Source organism: Molothrus ater, chromosome 1 (assembly GCF_012460135.2).
Source record: "Molothrus ater isolate BHLD 08-10-18 breed brown headed cowbird chromosome 1, BPBGC_Mater_1.1, whole genome shotgun sequence".
Lineage (NCBI taxonomy): Eukaryota > Metazoa > Chordata > Aves > Passeriformes > Icteridae > Molothrus > Molothrus ater.
Window position 1 is genome coordinate 52,331,540 of NC_050478.2, and position 21,896 is coordinate 52,353,435.

The 21,896-nt window shown below is 42.7% G+C and overlaps 1 protein-coding gene across 1 annotated transcript in view; it reads left to right on the forward strand.

Annotated features, from left to right (window-relative positions):
- EGFR (epidermal growth factor receptor) overlaps positions 1-21,896 on the forward strand; it is a 158,440-nt gene that overhangs the window by 103,882 nt on the left and 32,662 nt on the right. The window contains exons 2-14 of the mRNA XM_036406320.1: positions 5,694-5,845; positions 7,309-7,495; positions 8,129-8,263; positions 10,023-10,091; positions 12,282-12,400; positions 13,803-13,944; positions 14,627-14,743; positions 15,306-15,432; positions 15,531-15,604; positions 16,787-16,877; positions 17,629-17,828; positions 18,859-18,991; positions 20,295-20,394. Coding sequence (XP_036262213.1) covers positions 5,694-5,845; positions 7,309-7,495; positions 8,129-8,263; positions 10,023-10,091; positions 12,282-12,400; positions 13,803-13,944; positions 14,627-14,743; positions 15,306-15,432; positions 15,531-15,604; positions 16,787-16,877; positions 17,629-17,828; positions 18,859-18,991; positions 20,295-20,394 — 1,646 coding nt within the window. The remainder of the gene's footprint in view (positions 1-5,693; positions 5,846-7,308; positions 7,496-8,128; positions 8,264-10,022; positions 10,092-12,281; positions 12,401-13,802; positions 13,945-14,626; positions 14,744-15,305; positions 15,433-15,530; positions 15,605-16,786; positions 16,878-17,628; positions 17,829-18,858; positions 18,992-20,294; positions 20,395-21,896) is intronic.

Sequence of the window (21,896 nt, forward strand, 5' to 3'; positions counted from 1 at the left end):
GCATTGCATGGTTCTTTCTCTTTCTAATAGGTTAGTCATGAAGACAAATGTCCTGTCTGTTCTAGTAGTTTGTTGTAAGCTTAAATATCATTATTTTGATCATTTGACAGGTAGTAAGCTGCACTTTGCTGTTTTCCACTGCAGGTTATGTGGATCCATTTGATAGCTTTAAGGGTATGCTTTGAAGGTGGTTAAGAAAATACCTGATATAGAGGTCCTGCCCTTAGAGCTGATGTGCATATTTATGCTTAAATGACAAGCATCTTCATTTAGTTTCAGAGGGCCTATTAGATGAAGGTCCTCATAAAGGGGAAACAGTTTTCCTCCCCCGGCAAGAGCATTGAGATGCAGGGTATGGCCAGGATCTCCTCTGGGTTGTGCAGGAGTTACCCAGGGGATACAGTGGGCAAAGGTTGGGATGGTGTGATTGCTTATACAGACCCAAATTGAGCAATATTTCCTATAAAGTTATTCCATTCACTTGGAAGGTTTTTCCCCCACACTCTGATGAAGATGTGTGGGGTGTGGGCAGCACTGATGGTAGCACACCCAGTAGTAGTGTTATCTTCCCAGACATTCAGTGCCAGCTTTGTATCCCAACCAAGCACCCAGCAAGGTACTGCTCTTCCATTAAGTACCTAAAAACAATCAAAAGTTAAATTATTGCTAACGAGTGAGGAGAGAGGAACATTTATAAATACACTGTCAGATTAAACAAATACCCCTCATCTACAAGTTTTGTGTTATCGTCAGTGATGGCTAGAAAACATGCAAAAGTACATAAATTTATCATACTAGGGCATATATAGTTATAAGTGTCATATGAAGCATGGAAATGGATTTGCATATCTCTGAAATTGCCTTTGTGAGTTACTATTTTGATGTGTCTATCAGAGCTGAAGGGAGACTAACACAGGCTAAGCATGGATAGAAACAGAGTGATTTGGGGATTGGTGATAATTTGGTTTCAAAGCATTCTCTGGGGTTTTTCTCAAGTCTGGGGCAAATATGCGTGACAGGCTTGGGACTTCAATAATCAGAGATTTTCTGGGGAAAAGATGAAAACAGATTTTACTTGTATCAGTGCAATTGCTGCAGGGACCATTTTGTTTAATCTGAACTTGTATGGATTTGGGAAAATATTGTCGCTTAGCATTACAGCTGTATGGGTGGCCTCTGTCTCCCTACCATCACTTGAGGAAAATGCTATTTAGGAAATGCTTTGGTTTCACACTACTACTTCAGGCTGCACAAGAAAAAAGTGGCCAAGGAGCAAAGGGTTGCAGAGGGTGAACCACCATCTAGAAATACACCTGTAAGTCCAAGTTTGAGGCAGAGAAGTGGAGGAACAAGCATGTCTGTGGACACACAGTAGCTTTTAGTAGCCAGGACAGCCAACCCTGCACTTTTCATAAGCACTAAATTCAATGAGTTTGCATTTGTCAGTATAGTGTGCCTCTTTCCTGAGCCCTTTGATTGCTGCTGCCTTATACGGCACCTGACATATGGGTCATTTCAGCAACATCTAAATTTTTGTTAGGCTGTCTGTTGAGGTAATGCTGCAGCTGATTCAAGATCAACATCACTTTGGCATTTAAGAATTGCAGCATATGGGCTAAAATCTATATCACACAGAATTTAAATGCTTCAGGGTGACAACCCCATGATGCTGCCCTGCAGAATTCTGGGTTGCCCCATGTCATAGGAGTGGTGGCTTGGGCACTAAGGGCCCAGCAGATCACCCTGGCTGGGATAGGAGAACCCTGCACTTCCAGCATGCAGCCCTGCTCTCAGCACTGCCACAGACAACAGCCTCTTAGGACGTGACCTCTGTGTCAAAACTTTCCAGACCGGTTGTGTTTTTATTATATTAACATCAAAGATAAAAGCAAAGCTTTCGTCTTTCAGGGATCAGCCCATGCCCTGAAGTTCAGTTCTGGATTTTGGCTTTTCTATCAGGGATGTTCTCACCCTGAATGTTTTACTTTCCCTTTTAGCTAAAATGTGTAAGTGTCCACAAAGAACATATATTATACAGTACATGCTACCATAACCTCCAGCAGTACCATGCAAGTATCCATGCCCACCACTGACTCCTAAACCTGGATAGTGCTGGCTTTCCTACACATTGGAACAAAATTATGTAATGAATGTATTGCATGTGGCATCAGAATCTGTCCTTTAGAGGACAAGTAGGTTGAGTTCAATAGAGGTTAAATCATAATAAATTCCAGCCACTCAAGCATGCACATCCCACTTAAAACTCTGCGGAGCAAGGCGAGCACCTCATTGTCTGTGCTTTAGCCTCTGGCCAGAGTGGCATTCACACTGTGATATTATACACAGATAATTATAGCCTGTATCTTTTTAGAACAGTTTCCATAAGCAAAGAAATTGCAGGAATGGTGTTATTCATCAGATACAAGCAGGCCATTTTATTTTCTTTTCAAATGTTCTAGTTAGAAAATTATTCTGCACTGTTGCCTGAGCTCAGTAATACTGCTGCAGGGATTTACCTTGTTTTGTTTGATTTGGGTTTTATTTGCTCAGCATATACTGCTTATGACCCAGGTTCTCACTTGGTAAATAGTGGTGTGATGAAGTTCACTTTGTGGATGTACTTAGATCCCTTATATCTCTTAGCGCAAACAAAAATTTGTGCATGAGGGAGAAAGCTCCACTGAGGTGCTCTGGCTGATACTCTGACAGCCACACACTGTTGATTTCTTAGTAGAAGTAGCCCTCTTTATTCTGCTCTCCAGATCGTAACTAACATCTCATCTACAGCTACTGTTTACTGGATGGAGAATGTGAGGAGGGGACTAGTGGTTTTGAATGATTTTGGTAGAGAACTGCCAAAGTGCTGTCTGCCCACAGTACAGGGGAAAAAAGAGGTCCTGGGGGACCAAGGTGAAGCCCTTTCAGAGCTTGTTATGTCTGGGTTTCCCTCTGCAGCTTCACAAGCAGGGAAGCTCTTTCTCTTGCCTACTTGTTTCTGCCTCCTTGCTCTGTCCTCTGAGCTGTTTCCAATGCATGGAGCACCATAGTAAACCACATCAACAAGCTTTCCTGAGCTGAAAATACCCTCTGTCTAATTATTTATTTATTGTCCTATATTATTTGTAGCTGGGATCAACTCTTTGGCATGGTTCCCTGAGAGGTCCTATGGGAGGGAGAGAGGGAGAAGTGCAAGAGTAACCATGCCCTCTGACTGCTGCCTCAGTCTTGAAGCAGTGAAAAAGTCTGTCTTTCTCAAGACAGCTGGCCCAAGTTCAGAGCTCCAACACTTGTCTGATCCCAAGAGAAGCACATTCAAATGAGTGTAGTTTGTCTTAGGGGTTGTTTCAACAAGCTGGGCTGTTTTATTGTATGATCTGACTGATGCCAAGCCACATAGAGTCGGTGAAGGGCACAGGTGGCCAGAGGATGCCACCAGGGAAAGCTCCTCCTTCCAGCCATCCTTTGGTTCAGGTGTAGCATAAACACTGCAGCTTTTGCACTGGGCCTGTCTTGAGTATTGGGGCAGATCTTTGCTGGTAACCTCAGACGGTGCAACAAGTGCATTAGGTACATTTGGGGACCCTGAAGAGCACAGCAGGATGACTTATAGTTTTATTTCTGTGAGCAGTCCAAACTGCACCTGCTCCTGCACTGTGTTAGAGTGCTTTCCAAAATCACACTGTTCTAAAGATCAGATATGAGATGCCTAAACTGAGCATCCAAGCTGAGGTTTTGAACAGTCTGAGAATCTGTAATTACTGTTTTTTCCTTGGTTTTAGGATAACATTGCTTAAAATTCAAGATGTCCTCTGGGATGACTCCTTGACTTTTCCAGTCAGTTCAAAGACTCTTCATCCCTGTCCCCAAGAGCAACCAACACTTTTTCCAGAGCAGACTAGCCATATGACAGTACTTCTAACTTTCAAAATGTGACCACTCTGCAGAATAAAAACCTACCTATGACTCTGATAATTTGTGGACCTTGTACTTGAAGCAGACATCAAATACAGATTTGAAGTATGAACACAATGCAACAGTTAAGTTTGAAACTGGAACAGAAACTAAAACAATAAATCCTGTTTAGAATTTCTAAAGCAAGTGTTAAGAAATTCAGAAATTCAAAATATATAAAAAGGATCAAGCAGCTTAGATGATGTGCTCCCAGCCTGTCATAGTGTTCCCATTTACCAGCAGTTGCCGCTCTGATTCCAAACACTATAATGTTTCTCTAGATGTATAATGAGAAATAACTGAGGAATGTGAGTGAACAGCATTGCTTTAAACATGGCCCAGAGTATTTAATCTGTTATAACTGTAACTCCTAATGCTGATGATTGTACTGAGGAGTACCACATGTTCAGTGAATAGTTTTGATGATTGGTAAGTGTGTTTTTATCACTGTCATTCCACTGTTTTTCCTACTAATAAAGCATCAGTTGTTCAGTAAATCTTCAATAGGTGTTGTCTTTTGTTACTAGAACTGAAACATATTTCCAGCTTTCTCAAGAGTCTTTATTTGCTTTGCAGCACCCCAGTTTGTGATTGGTATTTCTGTGAATTATGGCTCTACAAAACTATCATTTCATATATTCATTTCTCCAAGTTAAAACAATATAATTCTTTCAATATGGAAAGCTGTGCAGACAGGCTGGGGTTGCATTATGCAAACGATGAGATAACAGCCTCCTTTTGCTCCCACTGAAGAGCAAAGTGGAGCTGAAGGAGCCCCTGGAAGGGGTTGTGAAGTTTTTTACCACATTGTCTTCTGTATCATTCTACTTTTCTCTGTATTAGCATAACTGAGAGATGTGTTCATTTGACCCCTGTAGGGATAGCACAGGGAATGACTGTATGAGTACAGAATTTTTCAGGGTTGTGTCTGGTGTTTTTCTTCAGAGCAAGTTTGCATTTTGCTCATGCATTGCAATCAAATACAATCTTGATAACTTTTTTCAGTTCCTCTAGATTTAATAAAGCAGAGTAATATTATTTCAGGAGGGGATTAATTTTTCCATCGTGCTGTTATAAATATTTGAAATCTCAGTGGTGCTCTGTGTGACACCTCTTCCTTCCCCACCAGGCAGAAATGGATTTGAGTGCCAAAGATGAATATGCCAGAAAATCTAAATCTGTCATACTCCCAAAATGTCAGAGTGGCAAGAGATGTGTAAGCCCTGGAGGTTCAGTTAGACCTTAAAACCCGAATTTGTAGCTTAAGGGGTCCTTCAGGAAGCCCCCCTTCCTTCCTCTGAGCTTACAAGGAGACCCAATGCCCCTGAAAATAATGTAAAATAGGTCCTCAGGAAAGTCACTTTTGGTGATACCTGGCAACATGCCAGTTTCAGTAGTGTTCAGTGGAACTGTATCAATGTCCTCTCTTCGGGAACTGAGTTATGTCTGTGATGCAGAAAACTTAGTGCTACCTATGTACAAAAGCCTCGTATTGCAGCTTTTCTATAACAGACAGTGATGGGAAGTTATTCCAACTCTAAATTCTGGTACATCTCTGTCCCTGGGAAACACTGCATACTTCCTACACTATTGCCATTGGAGTCATGACAGATAATGTTTTTGTTTCTTATGAAGATGATGCTTAACTTACTGTAGTGCTTTTAAAGACAAGTGAGAAACAAGTCTTTGCCCTGTAGTTAATTCTTCCTTTCCTTCATGGAGCTTTCTCCTTTCCTCCACAGTTTGTCAAGGGACAAATAACAAGCTGACCCAACTGGGACATGTGGAAGACCATTTCACCAGCCTGCAGAGGATGTACAACAATTGTGAGGTGGTACTCAGCAACCTGGAGATTACATACGTGGAGCACAATCGTGACCTCTCTTTCCTGAAGGTTAGTGCTCATGGCCAATGAGGTCTTCTCCACTACAACAAATCCTACTCCGTTTTTTAAGTGCAAAGGATCAGCTGCTGATAAAATTCTGTGATGATCCAAAAACATAGCTAGTTAAGGTTCTAGTTAAGCATACCTGTAGGCTGCAGGATGCACTCAACCCTGCTAAAGAAATCAGGTACTTTGAGAAATAGCTTTTCAAGCACTGCGCTGGGTGCCATAGAGATGGGTTTCTTCTCATTTATAATTAGAATTACATCCATACCTATTATCTCACTTCTCAGAGAGCAAAAGGCTTTGTGGTGCTGTTGGGCAAAGCAAAGCACAAAGCGAGTGGCAGATTGTGAAGTGTGGAGACCTTTTTCCTGCCCTCCAAACTGCGATCCTTTCCCCTGCCATAGTGGTGAGTGCCTCTCCAGCCTGAAGTGCTCACACCCTCAGCAGGCAGGCAAGTCCTGTGCAATAACTTCCCACATGGATTCTTGAAGTGATCTTCAAGATAATACCCTGTGATTGACACATGGGCTACTCCCATCTCAACATTTGTTTTGTGCACAAGTTCATGGGCAAATTAAGGCAAGCTGAGGAGGGAGTGAACCGGGGATGGATGTTTAAACACAGCCATGGCATGTGGAGGAGCCATGGCTGACATAGGCACCTGCAGGTTCTCCACCAGCAAGTAACAAGCAATATCAAAAAATCTGTGGTTTGAACATAGGGTTACAAATATGATGGTATTGCCATTCTTCTTTCCCAAACACAACCTGATTGGGGAGCTCAGGGTTCCAAGGAACATAATGAGTCTCTTGAAAATTTACTGGTAGTCTTCACAGAAGAGGAAAATATCTTTAGTAGCCTGAAGGATTTTCACTTGCAGTGATTTTTGTAGGGGATAGAAATGTATACGTTTCACAATGCAAGACAGGAACAAACCCACATGCAGGAACAGTACCTCACTTGTCTTTTTTTCATGTAAAGATATAAATTGTTTAAGAAGGAAAAGGTTGCCTAGTCTCTCACTTTAATGAGCATGGGAAGGGACACAGAAGGGACCATGTAAAAGCCTGAATCAGGCAGCATCTGTGTGCTGCCAGTTGCTGAAGGCTAGGCAAGTGTTTATGGGAAGCATCACACTTAGTTGCCATTTCATACATGCTTGCCCTTTTCTCCTGCATGCCCTAGTCAGCCCCACTTACCCTTACTTGGAGACAGAACCAGGGGTATGCTGGACCTTTGGAATGACCCCCTGGTAGCTGCTGAAAGGGTGAGTTTATACATGCTTAACCACCAAGGTTTTGCACATAGTCCCTTTTTCTTCTTGGATTTATTTTATTTTTAATGAGATTAGGTGATCTCCCATCCCTTAAAATTGAAAGATGGTGGGTTGAAGGAGTGGGAGGAGGAAAGCCATTATTGAAGAGTACTATGGATTAAGCCACTTGTTTCTTCTGTTGCTCTCTCAGTCAATACAGGAGGTTGCAGGCTACGTGCTTATCGCCCTTAACATGGTGGATGTCATTCCCCTGGAAAACCTCCAGATCATCCGAGGCAATGTGCTGTATGACAACTCTTATGCCCTGGCTGTTTTATCCAACTACCACATGAATAAAACCCAGGGACTCCGACAGCTGCCAATGAAGCGGCTTTCAGGTGAGACACGGGCAAGAAGGGGAGGCACCTCTAAAGCCAACTTCAACTGTCACTTTTTGATGTCAAGATCTGTTGGAGATTGCCTCTCAAAGTCATGGGCCATCAAAACCTGCTTTAAAAGCAAGGATCTGAATGTAGTTTTCTAATTGCTCTCCTGCTAGCCAGTCTTCTGCAAAAGACAAAGAAAACTCATCAAGATTCATCTTTGTTCCCAAAACTGGCAAAGAAGCACCCATTTGTTATTTTGTATTATTTGATTCTAGTGCATACATATCGATATTTTCTGCTAGATCTCATTGGGAACTGGTAATATGTGTGTCTCACATGGTCTCTGACTGGGCACACCAGCAGTGCCTACTCTGCTGACCACTGTGGGCCCTAGAGGTGGCACCAGGCAGAAGACTACACATAGTGGCATCTTGGTGGTTCTGCAGAACCTAGTGGTCTGATCCGGGTCTTAGTTACACCATCAGGAGTCTGATGTCCTGATTGTTCCTTTCTGTCAGTATCATGTGACTGAGGGGGAGAAAGATGTAACTTACTTCTCTTTCTTTAGAGCAGAGAGATTTTGGGGACATCTCTGGGGCAAAATAGGGATTTGCTTCATGTAGCAATTTTTTTTTTCTTTAACAGAAATTCTCAATGGAGGTGTTAAAATCAGCAACAACCCCAAACTGTGCAACATGGATACTGTTCTTTGGAATGACATCATTGACACAAGCAAGAAACCTCCCACAGTACTTGAATTCGCAAGCAACCTGTCTTCTTGTGAGTATTAACTTATGAAAAGTGCTATGTGTCCCCCTCCATTTCAGAGAGTAAAATGAACATCCCACCTTTCATGCAGTGGGTTCCTATTCCAACAATTTCTAACAAAGGCCATCCAGGTCTGTGACAAGAGAAGTGCTTTCATTTCTGCACCACTGGCCTAAGACAGAATTTTTCATGATGGTTAGGTCCTTAACTCATAACTCAGCAAAGTTCTTGGGAATGTTCCTCTTGATTTAGGACAGTATCCTGCATATGTGCTCAGCTCAGAAAGACAGCCCAGAAAAACAATGTGCATTCATTTTCTTTCCAGCGTTCTTCTGTTTACATTGTAAGGCTCTGGTCTAGAAAAACTATAAGGGCAGCTTCATGGAGTTACTTGAAGACTTAGAGCTAGGGCCCAAGTAATGCCACAAAATTCTCCTGTTTTGGGCTGCACAGATTACCCTGGCAAAAGTATTAATAAATAGGTAGATAAATCTGACACTTCAGATCAACAGGGAGATGAGGGGGTATTTAAAAGTTTGTACAGCATATGCTTAGAGCAGGCTCAAGCTAATCCTTCAGCCTTATGAGTCCCTCATAAAATCCCAAGTCATTTCACAGAAAGGAGAGTTTATTTTCATTTCTGAACATTTCATTTCTGGAACTTAAAGTTGGCAGGAAAACATATTTTCTTTATCTTCTTCCAGTTGCATAATTGCCTGAGCTAATAGCCAACTTCTGTGTTGACTTATTTTTCTATGGAGCCCTGGCGTAATCAAGGAGTTGCAAACTATACATGTCAGCACAGGAGTTTGGCTCTGAACACCACAGAAATGTTAGCCTTTAACTTTTCAACTTAAAAAAAATAAAGTTCTTTAGTCCCACACCGAATCAATCAACTCTTGGACAAGTATTGGCATTTGTTCAGCTATTTGATGGCTGATGGGGGGAAGGAGAATCACATGTTGTTAGTGGGAAGAAGCACTGGAGTAGGAAATGTCTTTTAAATGTAGTGAATTCCACATTAATCTCCTAAGACAGCCTTTTATGGCTTTAATAATGATGCCATACTCTAAAATAAGTTGTTTCTCTGGGACTTTGCTTGTCATTAAGAGAAAGAAGAAAGAACAGAGCAAGGAGGGAAGAATGGGAAAGAACCCAGCACTGAATGCTCGAGGTCAGGCAAGGTGTCTGTCCATCCTGCCCACCTCTCCATTAATCATTCATCTGCAGCATAGTCCTGCACAAGGAGTATTTTTGGCAGAGGATGGGAGGAGGGCACAAAGCAGACAAGTCAAATTACTTTGTGGTCAGAGTAGCTGGCAGTTGCCTGTGAATCCAGTTGGATTTGTTTTCTTTTTAGAACTGCCTTGTTCAGAAACACTGATTTACATGTGGCCTGTAGTGAGCAGCTGGCACATGCCTGACTTCAAGCCAGTGGTGACTTGCCATTGCATGAAAACCCCAGCAGAAGGGCCAGCCGGGCAGTAGCTGAGATTCCTGTTCCTGGGAAAAATATTCCTCTTTCGTAAGCTAGACTGAGTGGGTATTGTGCTCACTTGCTCAAAGGTGTGGAGGTGGAGAACTGCACGTAGGAAAGCAGAGGTGAACAAAGGATAACAAATTCAGCTCACAAATTTTTTGAGCACTGTTATGTAGGTGCTTCCTACCCTGGTTTATCAGGAAGGAAAGCTCAAGTCATTGTTTTCTGTTGTTCAGGGTACCTTGTTATTTTCTTAGTTTACAGAGTATTATACTCTCTCTTATGTTCTAGGTCCCAAATGCCATCAGAACTGCACAGAAGACCACTGTTGGGGCCCTGGTGAACAAAACTGCCAGACATGTAAGCCTGTATATTAGTTCAGAAACACCTTGTGTGCTCTAACATACATACTACATTTCTGTCTACTGAAAAAATAACTAATTTTGCAAGTAGGATGTTTCCTTGATACTAAGAGAGCAGAAACATCCATTTACAAGTGCCTGAGATTTTGCAACAGTTTATTTTTACTAAAGTAAAGGTTGAGGGGGAACACTATGACAATTTGTCTCACTGCTTTTTTTTTTTCTCTCTAAAAAGTGGGGAAATACACTGGGTTTTGTTTTGTGAAAAGTTCAGTGGAAAAATGGCTGATCTAGACATAATGCAAATGGAAGAAACATCCTACATTCAGTTTTCCATTGCAAATAGTCACCTGAACCTAAGTTTTTTGTCTGCAAATATCAAGCCACATTTGTATGAGTTAGAGCTTGAGGAAAGAGGACCGTATACCTTTCCTGTCTTCACTTATTGCATGCTTCAGTTTTTGTCAGCTGGCTCTGCAGTTTGGCTCTCGGGGTGCACAATGGCTGCGCATACAAAGCCCTTCCTGGGCTGGTTCCTGCAGCTGAGGCTGCACAGCTGTCCCAGGACCTTGCGAAACCTCAGGTCTCAGCCCTGCAAGCTTCCAGCATTTACAAACCCTCACTGGAATCAGGAGTGCATGAAACAAAATCTTTTGCGGGCTCTTGCTCACCTCTCCAGGCATTTGAGACTCTGGCCAACTGAAAACGTATCCCACATTGCCATATGTGGGAAAGTTTGGGGGATATGTCTCTTTCTTCTGGAAATGAACATGGGATACTCTATATGAAGTAAAAATGTTTGATGTAATGTATGTTTCCAGCAGGAAACTCTAGTCAATAGTTATCAAAGTGATGAGGTGCTTTATTCCCCTGCTAATTCTTACCAAAAAATTGTATCAAAATGCTGTTCATGTAGAACAATGCGCCTTTTATTCCCCTGTTGCTATCAGAGAAACTAATGCATACTGTGGAAATAATCTGTTTCCTGGAAAATATACAACCTTGCTTATAGGTCTACAAGAAAAAATAAAATAATACAGTTTGGATACAGAACTGTGTAATGGAAAAAGAATATATGATTTTGAAAAAACCACTGTTATATATCCTGCAGCTGGCTATTTTTTGAAATAATTTTCTGTTAATTAACAACCATGGCTTTCAGACTTATAGGAATTTCTGATAATATTGTAATTCATTTGTGCCAACTGTGAAGTTGATAACAGTTAGCACAGTGCACAGCTGAAATGCTCAGGATGCTGTATGAAGCAGAGTAGCCATCAGGTTCTTCTGGCACTTTATGCCAGGCTTCATGGATCAGTAATTTTATTTTTTTTTTAAGAGAACAAACAATCCATTTTGGGTCTCTGATACCAAAACATGCTAGCCATTCATTTGTGGGGTTTTTAAAAATTGTTCTGATGATCCTTTTCTCTGCTTTGATATTCAAATGAAGAAGCTTTCCCAATTCTCAACAAAATGTTTCAGGCAGTTTTTGCTTTTTTGCAAAAAGTTGGACCAGGGCCAGTCCTTTCCTTTGGGTTGTTGCACTGGTGCAAACCCTGAGGGAGTTAGGTAATGAAGATAAAATTTGGCCAAGAATTTGAACATTAAAGAAAAATAATTCAATGTGCATATGAAATCTGCTTGCTGAGTGAGTCTCCCCTATCTCTGCAAATTTTGGAAATATTTTACTGCATTAAAGGGACGTTTTACAGCACCACACCTACAATGTACAGTTTCCAGTTATAGTACGGAGTCCTGGCAATTCTGTCACATTGTTTTTCCCAAAGGTAGCACCATAATAGTAAATTTTCTCAATGAAATGGAGACAGATGTCTCCAACTCTCTGTTGCCCAGCTATAAGATGCAATGGCTCTGTCACAGTTTTACTTGGTGAACAAGGCATTGGTGCAACAGGGTTGTTCTTTCTAAGCAGGACATATTTCCTGGCTAGGATCAGAGTTCTTAGCACCTCATAAGAGCCAAGATAATTACAGGCTGAACATGACCCCTTCTTACCACCACCCACACTCGCTCTCACCCCTCCCAAACTTTGGCCTTAAATGAGGACAGAACGTCCCATGAGGAAAATCTAGCACAGAACCTGCACCAGACCTTTTCTCCATATTTCTTGATCCCATTACAGCAGGTACAGCTGAAGTTTTTCATTTTTTCTTGTATCTTCCAGTAACAAAAGTCATCTGTGCTCAGCAGTGCTCTGGTCGGTGCAGGGGAAAGGTGCCCAGCGACTGCTGCCACAACCAGTGCGCCGCGGGCTGCACCGGGCCTCGGGAGAGTGACTGCCTGGTAATGATGCTGCCCCACCACCACAATGGCTTCAGTCCCTGACACGGCGAGCAGGGCTTTCAGCTGCATGTCCTCTAGCCTTCTGCAGCCCCAGAAGGCCTCCTGAGAGATGCTGACCTGGAGGGTGCTCCAGGGCTTCCCTGCATGGGTGGTTGTTGGGAGGGAAGATGACATGAACCTCACAGCACCCTGAGCTGGTCTTTACTGACTCTGCCCATGGACCTTCCTAGTGTATTCCAAACCAGTGCTAGTGCCTTTGACTGCCCAGTGAGCTCAACATTGTTGCAGAGCATGCAAGAGTTTGCTGTAGGCAACTTCCCCACGTGAACAAGCCCACAGCTGCCCCTATGGTTATCTGGGCCAGCACAGCTTTGCCTTGTACTCCTTAGCACTAGTCAGTAGTAATCTTGGTTTACTAAAGCAAGAACTTGTAAGGGACGTAAAGAAGTGATGGATCTTTATTATTTTGTATTTCCCCGAACTTCATGCGTGAAATTCAGGTTTCCCTTCCTGCTTTTGACTTGCCACAAAAGCACTGTATTTGGGGAGCCCTGGGGCAGTGAAGAGAGAAGAAACAAATGGAGCTTCTTTAGGGAATAAAGGTCTCATTGCTTTTCAACAAGAGTTTCAGGGATTTGGTGCATGCCATGGTTTTAACTCTTCCCCATGTTTGCACTGCACTTCATTGAGAATTCAGTGACATCTCAGAAATCACCATAGAAATTGTCCAACCTGGATTTTATTGTTATTACCTCTATTTCTGGTTTCCTTTTAAGATGCTATGATCCCCTTCCTGGTTCACAGGGAAGACAGTTACTCTCTCTCATCTGGAAAGCCAGGGGAGAAGAAAGGGAAAAAGGGAGTCATTATTAATTTAATGCAGATTTAGATTGGAAGAACCAACTTGCCCTTCATAAATGCCTGCTAAGTTGTTCATTACCTGCAGCCAAATATAATGGCTTGAGTTTAATATTTAGCCAGAAAACTTAGTAATTGGCAGGAAAGGACTTGATTTGATTTAGTTTATTAAAAACTGGCCAAGAAAAGTACAGTTTGTCTTGATCTGGTTGCTGCTTGTAAGGGAAAATTTTTCTAAGGCATGCAGATTTGCTCCTGTTCCCACGTGAATCCCAGCCACTCCCCACCAGAGTGCCAAGGTTTCTTGCTTAGAAAAAGAAAAGCTCATGGTTTCTTTTTTAAAAAATATTGAACTCCATCGCCCAGCCTGAAGCAACGTTTCAACTTCAAAGCCTGAGGGACCATCTCTGTAGCTGCTTGGGGTTTCCATTAGAGCTAAACAGGAAGCAGATGAGGCCATCAGAGTATTTTGAAGACCTGATGTAAAATCACTGTCACTTTTTAAGGAAAAGGTAGTTTAATGCATGCTGTTGTTCCGTGACAGGCATGCCGCAAGTTTCGGGATGATGCTACATGCAAGGATACATGTCCCCCATTGGTCCTGTATAACCCCACCACTTACCAGATGGATGTGAACCCTGAAGGAAAATACAGCTTCGGAGCCACTTGTGTGAAGGAATGTCCACGTAAGTTCATTTCAGGTTGCAGCCCCAGAGGAGGTGGGGAATTGGAGAAAAGGGGGAAGGGTCCTGTGTCATCCCTCTGTGTTGTGGTCAGGTTAAAAAGCACTTGTTCTCTTCAGTTTCTGTGGGAACAGGTCACAAAGTGAGCCTCTTGAAACAGTCTGCATCCATCACCTTGCCTGGTTTTCAATCTTTGCATTTTGACTTTTGAAAATTTTTCTCTTGGTGAAGAAATAGCATCTTCCAAAAACCATTAAAACAATGGCTATATGGGATCAATGTTATGGATTACCAAAGCAGTATCATCTCTTAACTGGTTCTTAATTAGGACTGTTAAAAAGTAATTGATTTTAACACTCCATCTCACGGCCTGTAATCATTGTATTCTCTACAGATGCTTGCTTTTCCTTTCTTGCTGTTCCATTTCTGTACTTTTTTAATCCATCAAGACTTTAATGTTGTTTCATCCTTCTGTGACCATTCCCCTCCCTGTAAAATGGTTGATAGCACTGTATGTTCATCTACCTTCAAATGATGTTTGTGATGTTCATAGTTAATGCCTGTACTTTCCTGAGTGTACCAAAAGCTCAAATCCCTTTTTTCTTACCAGTCTTGAAGTTCTTGTCTGGCCCTCAAAGCATCCCTCTTGTATTTCAGTCACCTTTGTATCCTTGTTTTTTTCCAGACAACTACGTGGTGACAGACCACGGCTCCTGCGTTCGCTCATGCAATGCTGATACTTATGAAGTGGAAGAAAATGGTGTTCGGAAGTGTAAAAAGTGTGATGGGCTGTGCAGCAAAGGTAAAAAAGGCATGGAATAAACCAGTGAGGCTTTGGGATGATAGAGAACTCACAAGGAAAAGTGCAGGGAGTTCTGATCTTAGTTAAGTGTAAATTCAATATAAATCAGATCCAGTAATAGTTTGGAGATCTGACAAGAGGTTTCATCAGGAAGCATGACTGTGGAGCATGCTTTCCAGGTGGGATATACCACAAGTACAGTAGAGAAAACTGTATGTTGTGTGCATGTATATCTTGCACATCAGCCTTCTCCTCCATTAGTCCTTCCCTGTGTCTCATCAAGGGAAATGGAAATGGGACAAAGAGAGCAGGGAATGTGCCAGAGCCTGTGTGCAGAGATGCTCAGACCAGAGCTGCACAGCTGGGCAAGCAGGAAGCAGTTATCCTGTGACACTTTCTGAAAAGCAAAAATAGGCAAAAGATCTGTGAAACTCATCTTAGAGTGGGTGGTTTGACCATACAGGAATTCTTTCTGAACTTGTGGCACCTCCACATTTCTGCCCTGCCATGTGACTGGGCTTCACTTTTGTCCCCCCTAACTTTTGTATCTCTCCTTTAACAGTGTGCAATGGCATTGGAATAGGTGAGCTTAAGGGGATCCTCTCCATAAATGCCACAAATATCGACTCCTTCAAAAACTGTACCAAGATCAATGGAGACGTCAGCATTCTCCCAGTTGCATTTCTAGGGTGAGTTACCTGCTGGCCATCAAGTACTGAAAGGAAAAAGCTAGGGGAAATCCAGGCTAAGTTGTTCTTTTCCCAATTTCTCATTCTGTTTGTTTCAGTGATGCCTTCACGAAGACCCTACCTTTGGATCCCAAGAAGTTGGATGTCTTCAAAACAGTCAAAGAAATATCAGGTTAGCAGTGAATTTAAGCTGAGGTGTTTTTTGACTGATACTGCCAAAAACACAAATGGGGAGGAGGGAAGTTTTGAGCACATGAAGAGAAGTGCATGCAAAGTGTTTCTTGTCTCTGAGCTAACAAGGGTCACTCTTAACCAAGGTGGTCAGCAGCACATTGCCAGCATTACGCCCACATAACCCATACTGGTCTTCCATCCAAGGTGTGTGGTTTAGCCAGAACATCCCTTCTGTTGAACTGTCAGCCCTAGAGAAGAGTAAAAGCAGTGGAGATCCTCAGCCACCCAAGAAGCGTGTGGTGATGCAGAGGCGTGCCACTCCAGCTAAAAAAAGCCAAGTGTGTTTCTATTTGTGGAAAACCTTTCAGCAGCTCCTTAGGGAAGCGTGCTCAGGGGCTTGCGTCATCCTTATGGAGACACCCTCTCCAGCCTGATGAGCTCTTCCTTGGGGTGAATGTGTCTCCAGGAGCACAAAGCAGCCAGCAGAGCACACAGCCACCGTCTTGCACCAAGTATCAATTAAAAGTAATTGTGTTCAGCCCATTATGCAATGAATGTAACATTGGGGCTGGGTCTACAGACATGACTCCAGTTCTCCTTTTGTTTCTCTCTCACCTGTGTGGTTCCCTTCAGGGTAGCAATGACTAACTGCAGAGCTTCATACAGCAGCCTGCAATTTTCCAAATTCTCCCCTTCCTCACAAGCACCTCAGCTGAGTGGGGCATTCTGTTTGCCTCAGAAAATACACTACAAGTAGCTATTCTGCTCTGTTCCTGCTTTTCAGTTTTCCTCTTCTCTGAGCTCATCTGCAAAATGGGATGGAGTGCTGCCTTTCTCCCACAGATCCAGAGCCTCTCAGCCAGGGTATCTGCTGGCAGGAGCTATCATTGCTGGTGACTCGGTGTGGCAGGATGTGCAGCTCACCGACACGCTCTGTTGCTCTCCTAGGCCCTCGTGGTGGGCTAAGAAGTAAACTGTTTATTAAACAGGGTTTAAAAATATCTCCTTGCTCCCTAAAATGTCATGTTAGACTTTGAGATGGTCCTTCAGATAAGCATAGGGAAAGTACAAGCGCCTTCTCCTGGTGCAGGTTTTGCTACAGGAGAAGGTTCTGCTGCCAGTACTAATGGAGAGTTTATTTCCATTATGATTACTTTTTAATCTTCTTTTCCTCTTGCAGGATTTTTGTTGATTCAAGCCTGGCCTGAGAATGCTACTGATCTTTATGCTTTTGAAAATCTGGAGATTATACGAGGCAGAACAAAGCAACAGTAAGTAAATCATGTGCCACAGCCACTCTAAGAGAAACTCTGTTTTGAGCTTCTCTTGTCTGAGCACACCAAGGTTGCAAGCAGTGTGAGGCTCAGGTGTCCCGAAACTGATGCAAAATGGGGTAAACCCTGCAAGGAGTAGAGCACCATCTCTGAAGCATAGATAATGTGCCCTGGGAATAAAGACCCTCAGCTCTGTGCCATGTATGGAGGGCTGCCCTCAGCCTGTTTTCAGGACCAGGGTTTCCCCCACCATCCTGGAAGCACAAGCAGGACAGAAAATGCTCTTTACAGTCTGGGGTAAGTCATAATGTGATCAGAAGCACTATGGGATTTGAGGTAGCTGGGCAGTCATGGATGGAGGCTACCAAGCAGTGCAAACATCAGCAATGCTTCCGAGTGCCCTCCTAGGCTTGCCCCAGAAGGAAGAGTGACTTGGTGGACAAGAACAAAGTAATAGCTGCTTTACCTACAACCATTGTTCCACTTCATTACTCGTCAGAACATGTGGGTCCTAACAGTTTTAGCTTAAAAAGCCCTTGCAAAACCAGATGTGAGTATTGCAGTTGTTACGTAATAGGCATGGCATGTACATGGCATTAAGTTTAGAAGGGTGAGCAGAACCTTGCTTGAAGAAAATGCAGTTCACAGCAGGATGCATTTGACAACTAAAAGAAAAACATGCTGAGTACATCCTGCTTGCTAATTACCTTTCTTCCATGTTTTTTCTATTTGTCCCACTCCATTTTAGTGGCCAGTATTCCCTTGCTGTTGTTAACTTGAAAATACAGTCCCTAGGGCTGCGCTCCCTCAAGGAAATAAGTGATGGAGATGTTGCCATTATGAAGAACAAGAACCTCTGCTATGCTGACACCATGGACTGGTACAGACTGTTTGCAACTGAGAGTCAGAAAACTAAGATTTTACAGAATAGGGATAAAAAAGAGTGTGGTAAGTGAGTGCTGCATTCCTGCTTACCATCAAAGCTCATGCTGAAATTCAAAAGTAAGCTTGCATTTTCCTGATTCAAGTAAGGCTCTTTTCTCCATGTTCCTATGGCTACAAAATTCATCAGTGATACTGCTTTAATGAAAGTGGTGAGGGAAGAGTGGGATTTTTTTTTTCTTCCCACCAAAATGTGGATTGTGGTGTCCAGCAAATCAGGAGCTTCTTCATTACTATGAATGTAGTGAAGCCACATCACTTGAAGGACACAAAAGCTAACTCCTAAACCTGGCCTTTTTTAACAAGGTTGAAGCTGCTGTTCAACCATACTGCTATTGACTGCAGTGGTCCCTGGGCCAAAATCTACTTCTTTTTGCAGAATATGAATTTGCTATATTTTAGAAATTTGTCATAGAAATACAGAATCATTTGGGTCAGAAGGGAACTTTAAAGGTCATGTAGGCCCTGTGCTGTGGGCAGTGATGTCTCTCACTAGACCAGGTTGCTCAGGGCCCCATCCAATCTGACCCTGAACTTTGAGGGATTAGGCATCCACCAATTCCGTATGCAACTCAGTGTCTCACCACATTGTAACTATGTCTTCATTGTATCCATAAATCTATCTACTCTTTCTGTTTAAAAGCATTTCCCCCTGTCCGGTCACTACAGACCTTGTTAAAAAGTTGTTAAAAGTGCCCTTCAAGTACAAAAAAGCCCCAGTAATGTTTCTCCAGAGCTGTTTTTTCCCCAGGGTGGATATCCCCAGCTCCCTCAGCCTGACTTAACGTTATTATACATCTGTTAAGCTGTCACAGAGGATATCATTCTTATTTTGAATGGCCAGAAATCACTCAATTTCAGGCTTTGGGATTTAGAGAAGAGTGATTACTCCTCTTCCACTCTACCAGAACCATTCATATGTGCTTTGGAACAGGCTGGGGAAACGGGTTGGTCAGCTGGAGTGAGAATGGAGAGTTTGACCTCTCTCTTACCTCCTTGACATTCATATCTTTTCTTGTCCCTCTTTCTTTCTCAGCTGCTGCCAAGCATGTTTGTGACCCCCTGTGCTCAGATGTAGGCTGCTGGGGCCCAGGGCCCTTCCACTGCTTCTCCTGCAGGTTTTTTGATCGTCAGAAGGAATGTGTGAAACAGTGCAACATCCTGCACGGGTAAGGTGTCTCAGGGGTGCTTCAGGTTTTGGTGATGGTGTGGGGGTTTTGGTTTTTAAAATGTGTTGTAGCTAGAAAAAAAGCAAGAAGCTGGGTCTCTGCCTGCATGGGATTGCCCCAGCTTGCAGAGATGTTGTGTGAACACAGTCCCTAGCTAAGGTACCTCTCCTTCCCCATTCAGTATTTCTTAGGAGTTTGCTCCTGACATGGTGACTGCTAAGAAAACATCCCCTTAAGCCCACAAGGAGACTATCTGGAGGAGTTTAAAGCTCAATCTGTGGCTATCATGTCAAGTAACTGTGTGAGAGCCAAAGCCATTTAGAATCTCTGGGAGCTCAGACATCCCCAGAGCCAGGGCTTCACTGCTTGGTAGATTTCTTTCCTCTTATATTTGCTCAGATGAGCAGCTCACCCTTGCAGTTTGCAAAGTTGAAGGGAGAATGAACTTTCCTCTGAAAATGACTGAGAGCAGCAATTTCAGACAAAATTATTGCCTCAGCCTCACTCAGGACCTGGAAAAAATATTGCTGCCTTGTCTGTCAATTCAACAGGTGATGTAGGTGGAAAAGGCATGTCTAGCAGCAAAATTACAAAGTCTGACTTTTAAAGCTCCTGAGTATTAAGCAAGTACTTGTCAGGGTGTTAATGCCTCTGATGTTTGTATTTCTCTAGTGGTTTGCAGTTTAGCAGCTGTCTTTTTTTTAAAGTGAATTCCCTCTAGCAGCTATTATAACCTGAAGGGCAGATCAGGGCATTATTTTGTGTCAAATGATGGGTAGATTTAATTAATAACACCATTACTTGAAGTGGAACAGCTTTATTGCTATTAAAACCATCTGTTCCCAACTTTCATATTTTAATGATTCATTGTGTGTTGTAGAGAGGACATGAATTTAATTATCAGTGCCTTGCTGTTTAACTTTCCTAATTATTATTTGTAGCCTTGGAATCACTTGAACTGTTTTTGCTGATCTCTTTGCATCACTACCATTTAAAAGCCTCTAGAAATGGTTGCGAGTATTCTGTGACATCAGCTTCAAAGGGAAAGTAAACTAATTTGTAGTGTGCAATCTGGAGTGCCATGTGTTTCGCTGTCAACCAAATTTCCCTTACTCTTACACCCTCCTGGTTGCACTGAGCAAGTGCTACTGGTGTAGCCAAGAGGGTCCCTCCTCCTGTCTCAGTACCATCATCATCTCAGTCTAATGTGGAAAAGTCTGGAAAAGGAGAGAAGACTACAGTTTATCACTTGCTATTATTTCTAAGGTTTAATTGTTTCTCTTTTTTTGTTGTTCTTTTCCAGGGAGCCAAGAGAGTTTGAAAAGGACTCCAAGTGCCTCCCCTGCCACCCTGAGTGCCTGGTGCAAAACTCCACCATGTACAATGCAACCTGCACTGGACCTGTAAGAGCAGATTCATCTTAGCAAACTTGAGCCCCAGATCACATATTAATATGTATTTCCCATGTTCAGATAATCCTGAGGTCTCATTTTAATCCTATTTGAGGTGAAGCAGAGAATGGGGGTGGTTAGAAGTCAAGATCTTGGGGCAAGGGAGCAGGATAGGAAACCTCAGGGTGTGAGATTTATTTTCTGACAGGTAATCCACAGTCACAGACATTGTAGAGTCTCTAATATTTTTTAAAATATTAAATGTTGTATTTTTTAAAAAATACTTACTTTGGCAAATATGGCAAAAAATTGAGTAACATGTAACCACTCAACTTCCAAGTCGGTGTGAACACATTAGATCAAACTCAGATCTTAATTGCAAAAGTCCAGTTCTCTTTTTTTTTTTTTTTGAGATCAAATCTCTTGCCTCCATCACAGGTCCACCTCTGTGTTATTTAGCTCAGCTCTTTAAACACCTAAACACCTCTTGCCACCACCAGCCGTGTTTGACCCTGTCTGAGTGTTTGACCCTTGATCACTGTTGTGGTTTAGGAACTCCCCAACTTAGTACTCCCACTGAGACTCTCCAAATGACAAGCCACTCACTCACTCCCTTCCCCTTTCCCCTGTGGCAGGCTGGAGAGGAGAATTGTAGGCATAAGAGGGGAAAATCATGGGCTGAGATAAGAGCAATTTACTGGAAACAGCAATGAGATAAGGAAGGGAGCAGTAACAGCAACTTTAGTACAAGAAAGGTGAAGGATTCTGACGTAATTGCTCAGAACCAGCATTACCCCACTGTTCCCTCTGTCATGATTGCTCAAACAGAAGGAACCCCTTCTCCCCAGGAGAAACTCCTTCCCCCTGCTCCTGGGGGAAGGAGGTATACATGAAGGGGTATAGAATGACCCCCATGTCCTAGCCATGCCCCTCCTGGCTGCTGCAAAAATTAACCCTGTCCTGTCAAGAACAAGGACACCCATCATCAGTTTGAGCAGTCACTGCTCAGTAATGTGAAGCATTTCCATCCTCCCTCCTAGCACCATGGCCTCAAGGATGTTATTTACATTATAAACTCCTTCAGGCAGTGACCTCCTGTTCCATATTTGCCTAGCATCTAGTAATCAGTCTATTATAGTGGCCCTTAGACATTATAGTGATTAAAATAATCTTCCTATAGCGTGTCTTACTTTTGTCCCACCGCAGCCAGCACTATGGATCTGGTCTGGTTTTTCTCCACAGTAGAATTTGGCCCACAATTGCTGGTTCCCCTGCTTTAAAATATTTAGGTCATTAGGTCATGGTGCTGTTACAATCTTAATAAAAACAGTTCTGCCAAAAATGGCTGAAGGCAATGCCTTTAAATACAAAATACAAATTAAGTGCTTTTCAAAGTGGAAAAAAAATGCATGGACTCCTTGGGTTGCCTTCATCATCCTATGCTTCTTCCTAACAGAGGAAAGAACCTGTGCTGAGAAACCAGAAAAGAATTGATTTGATTCCAGTTTTTCAGG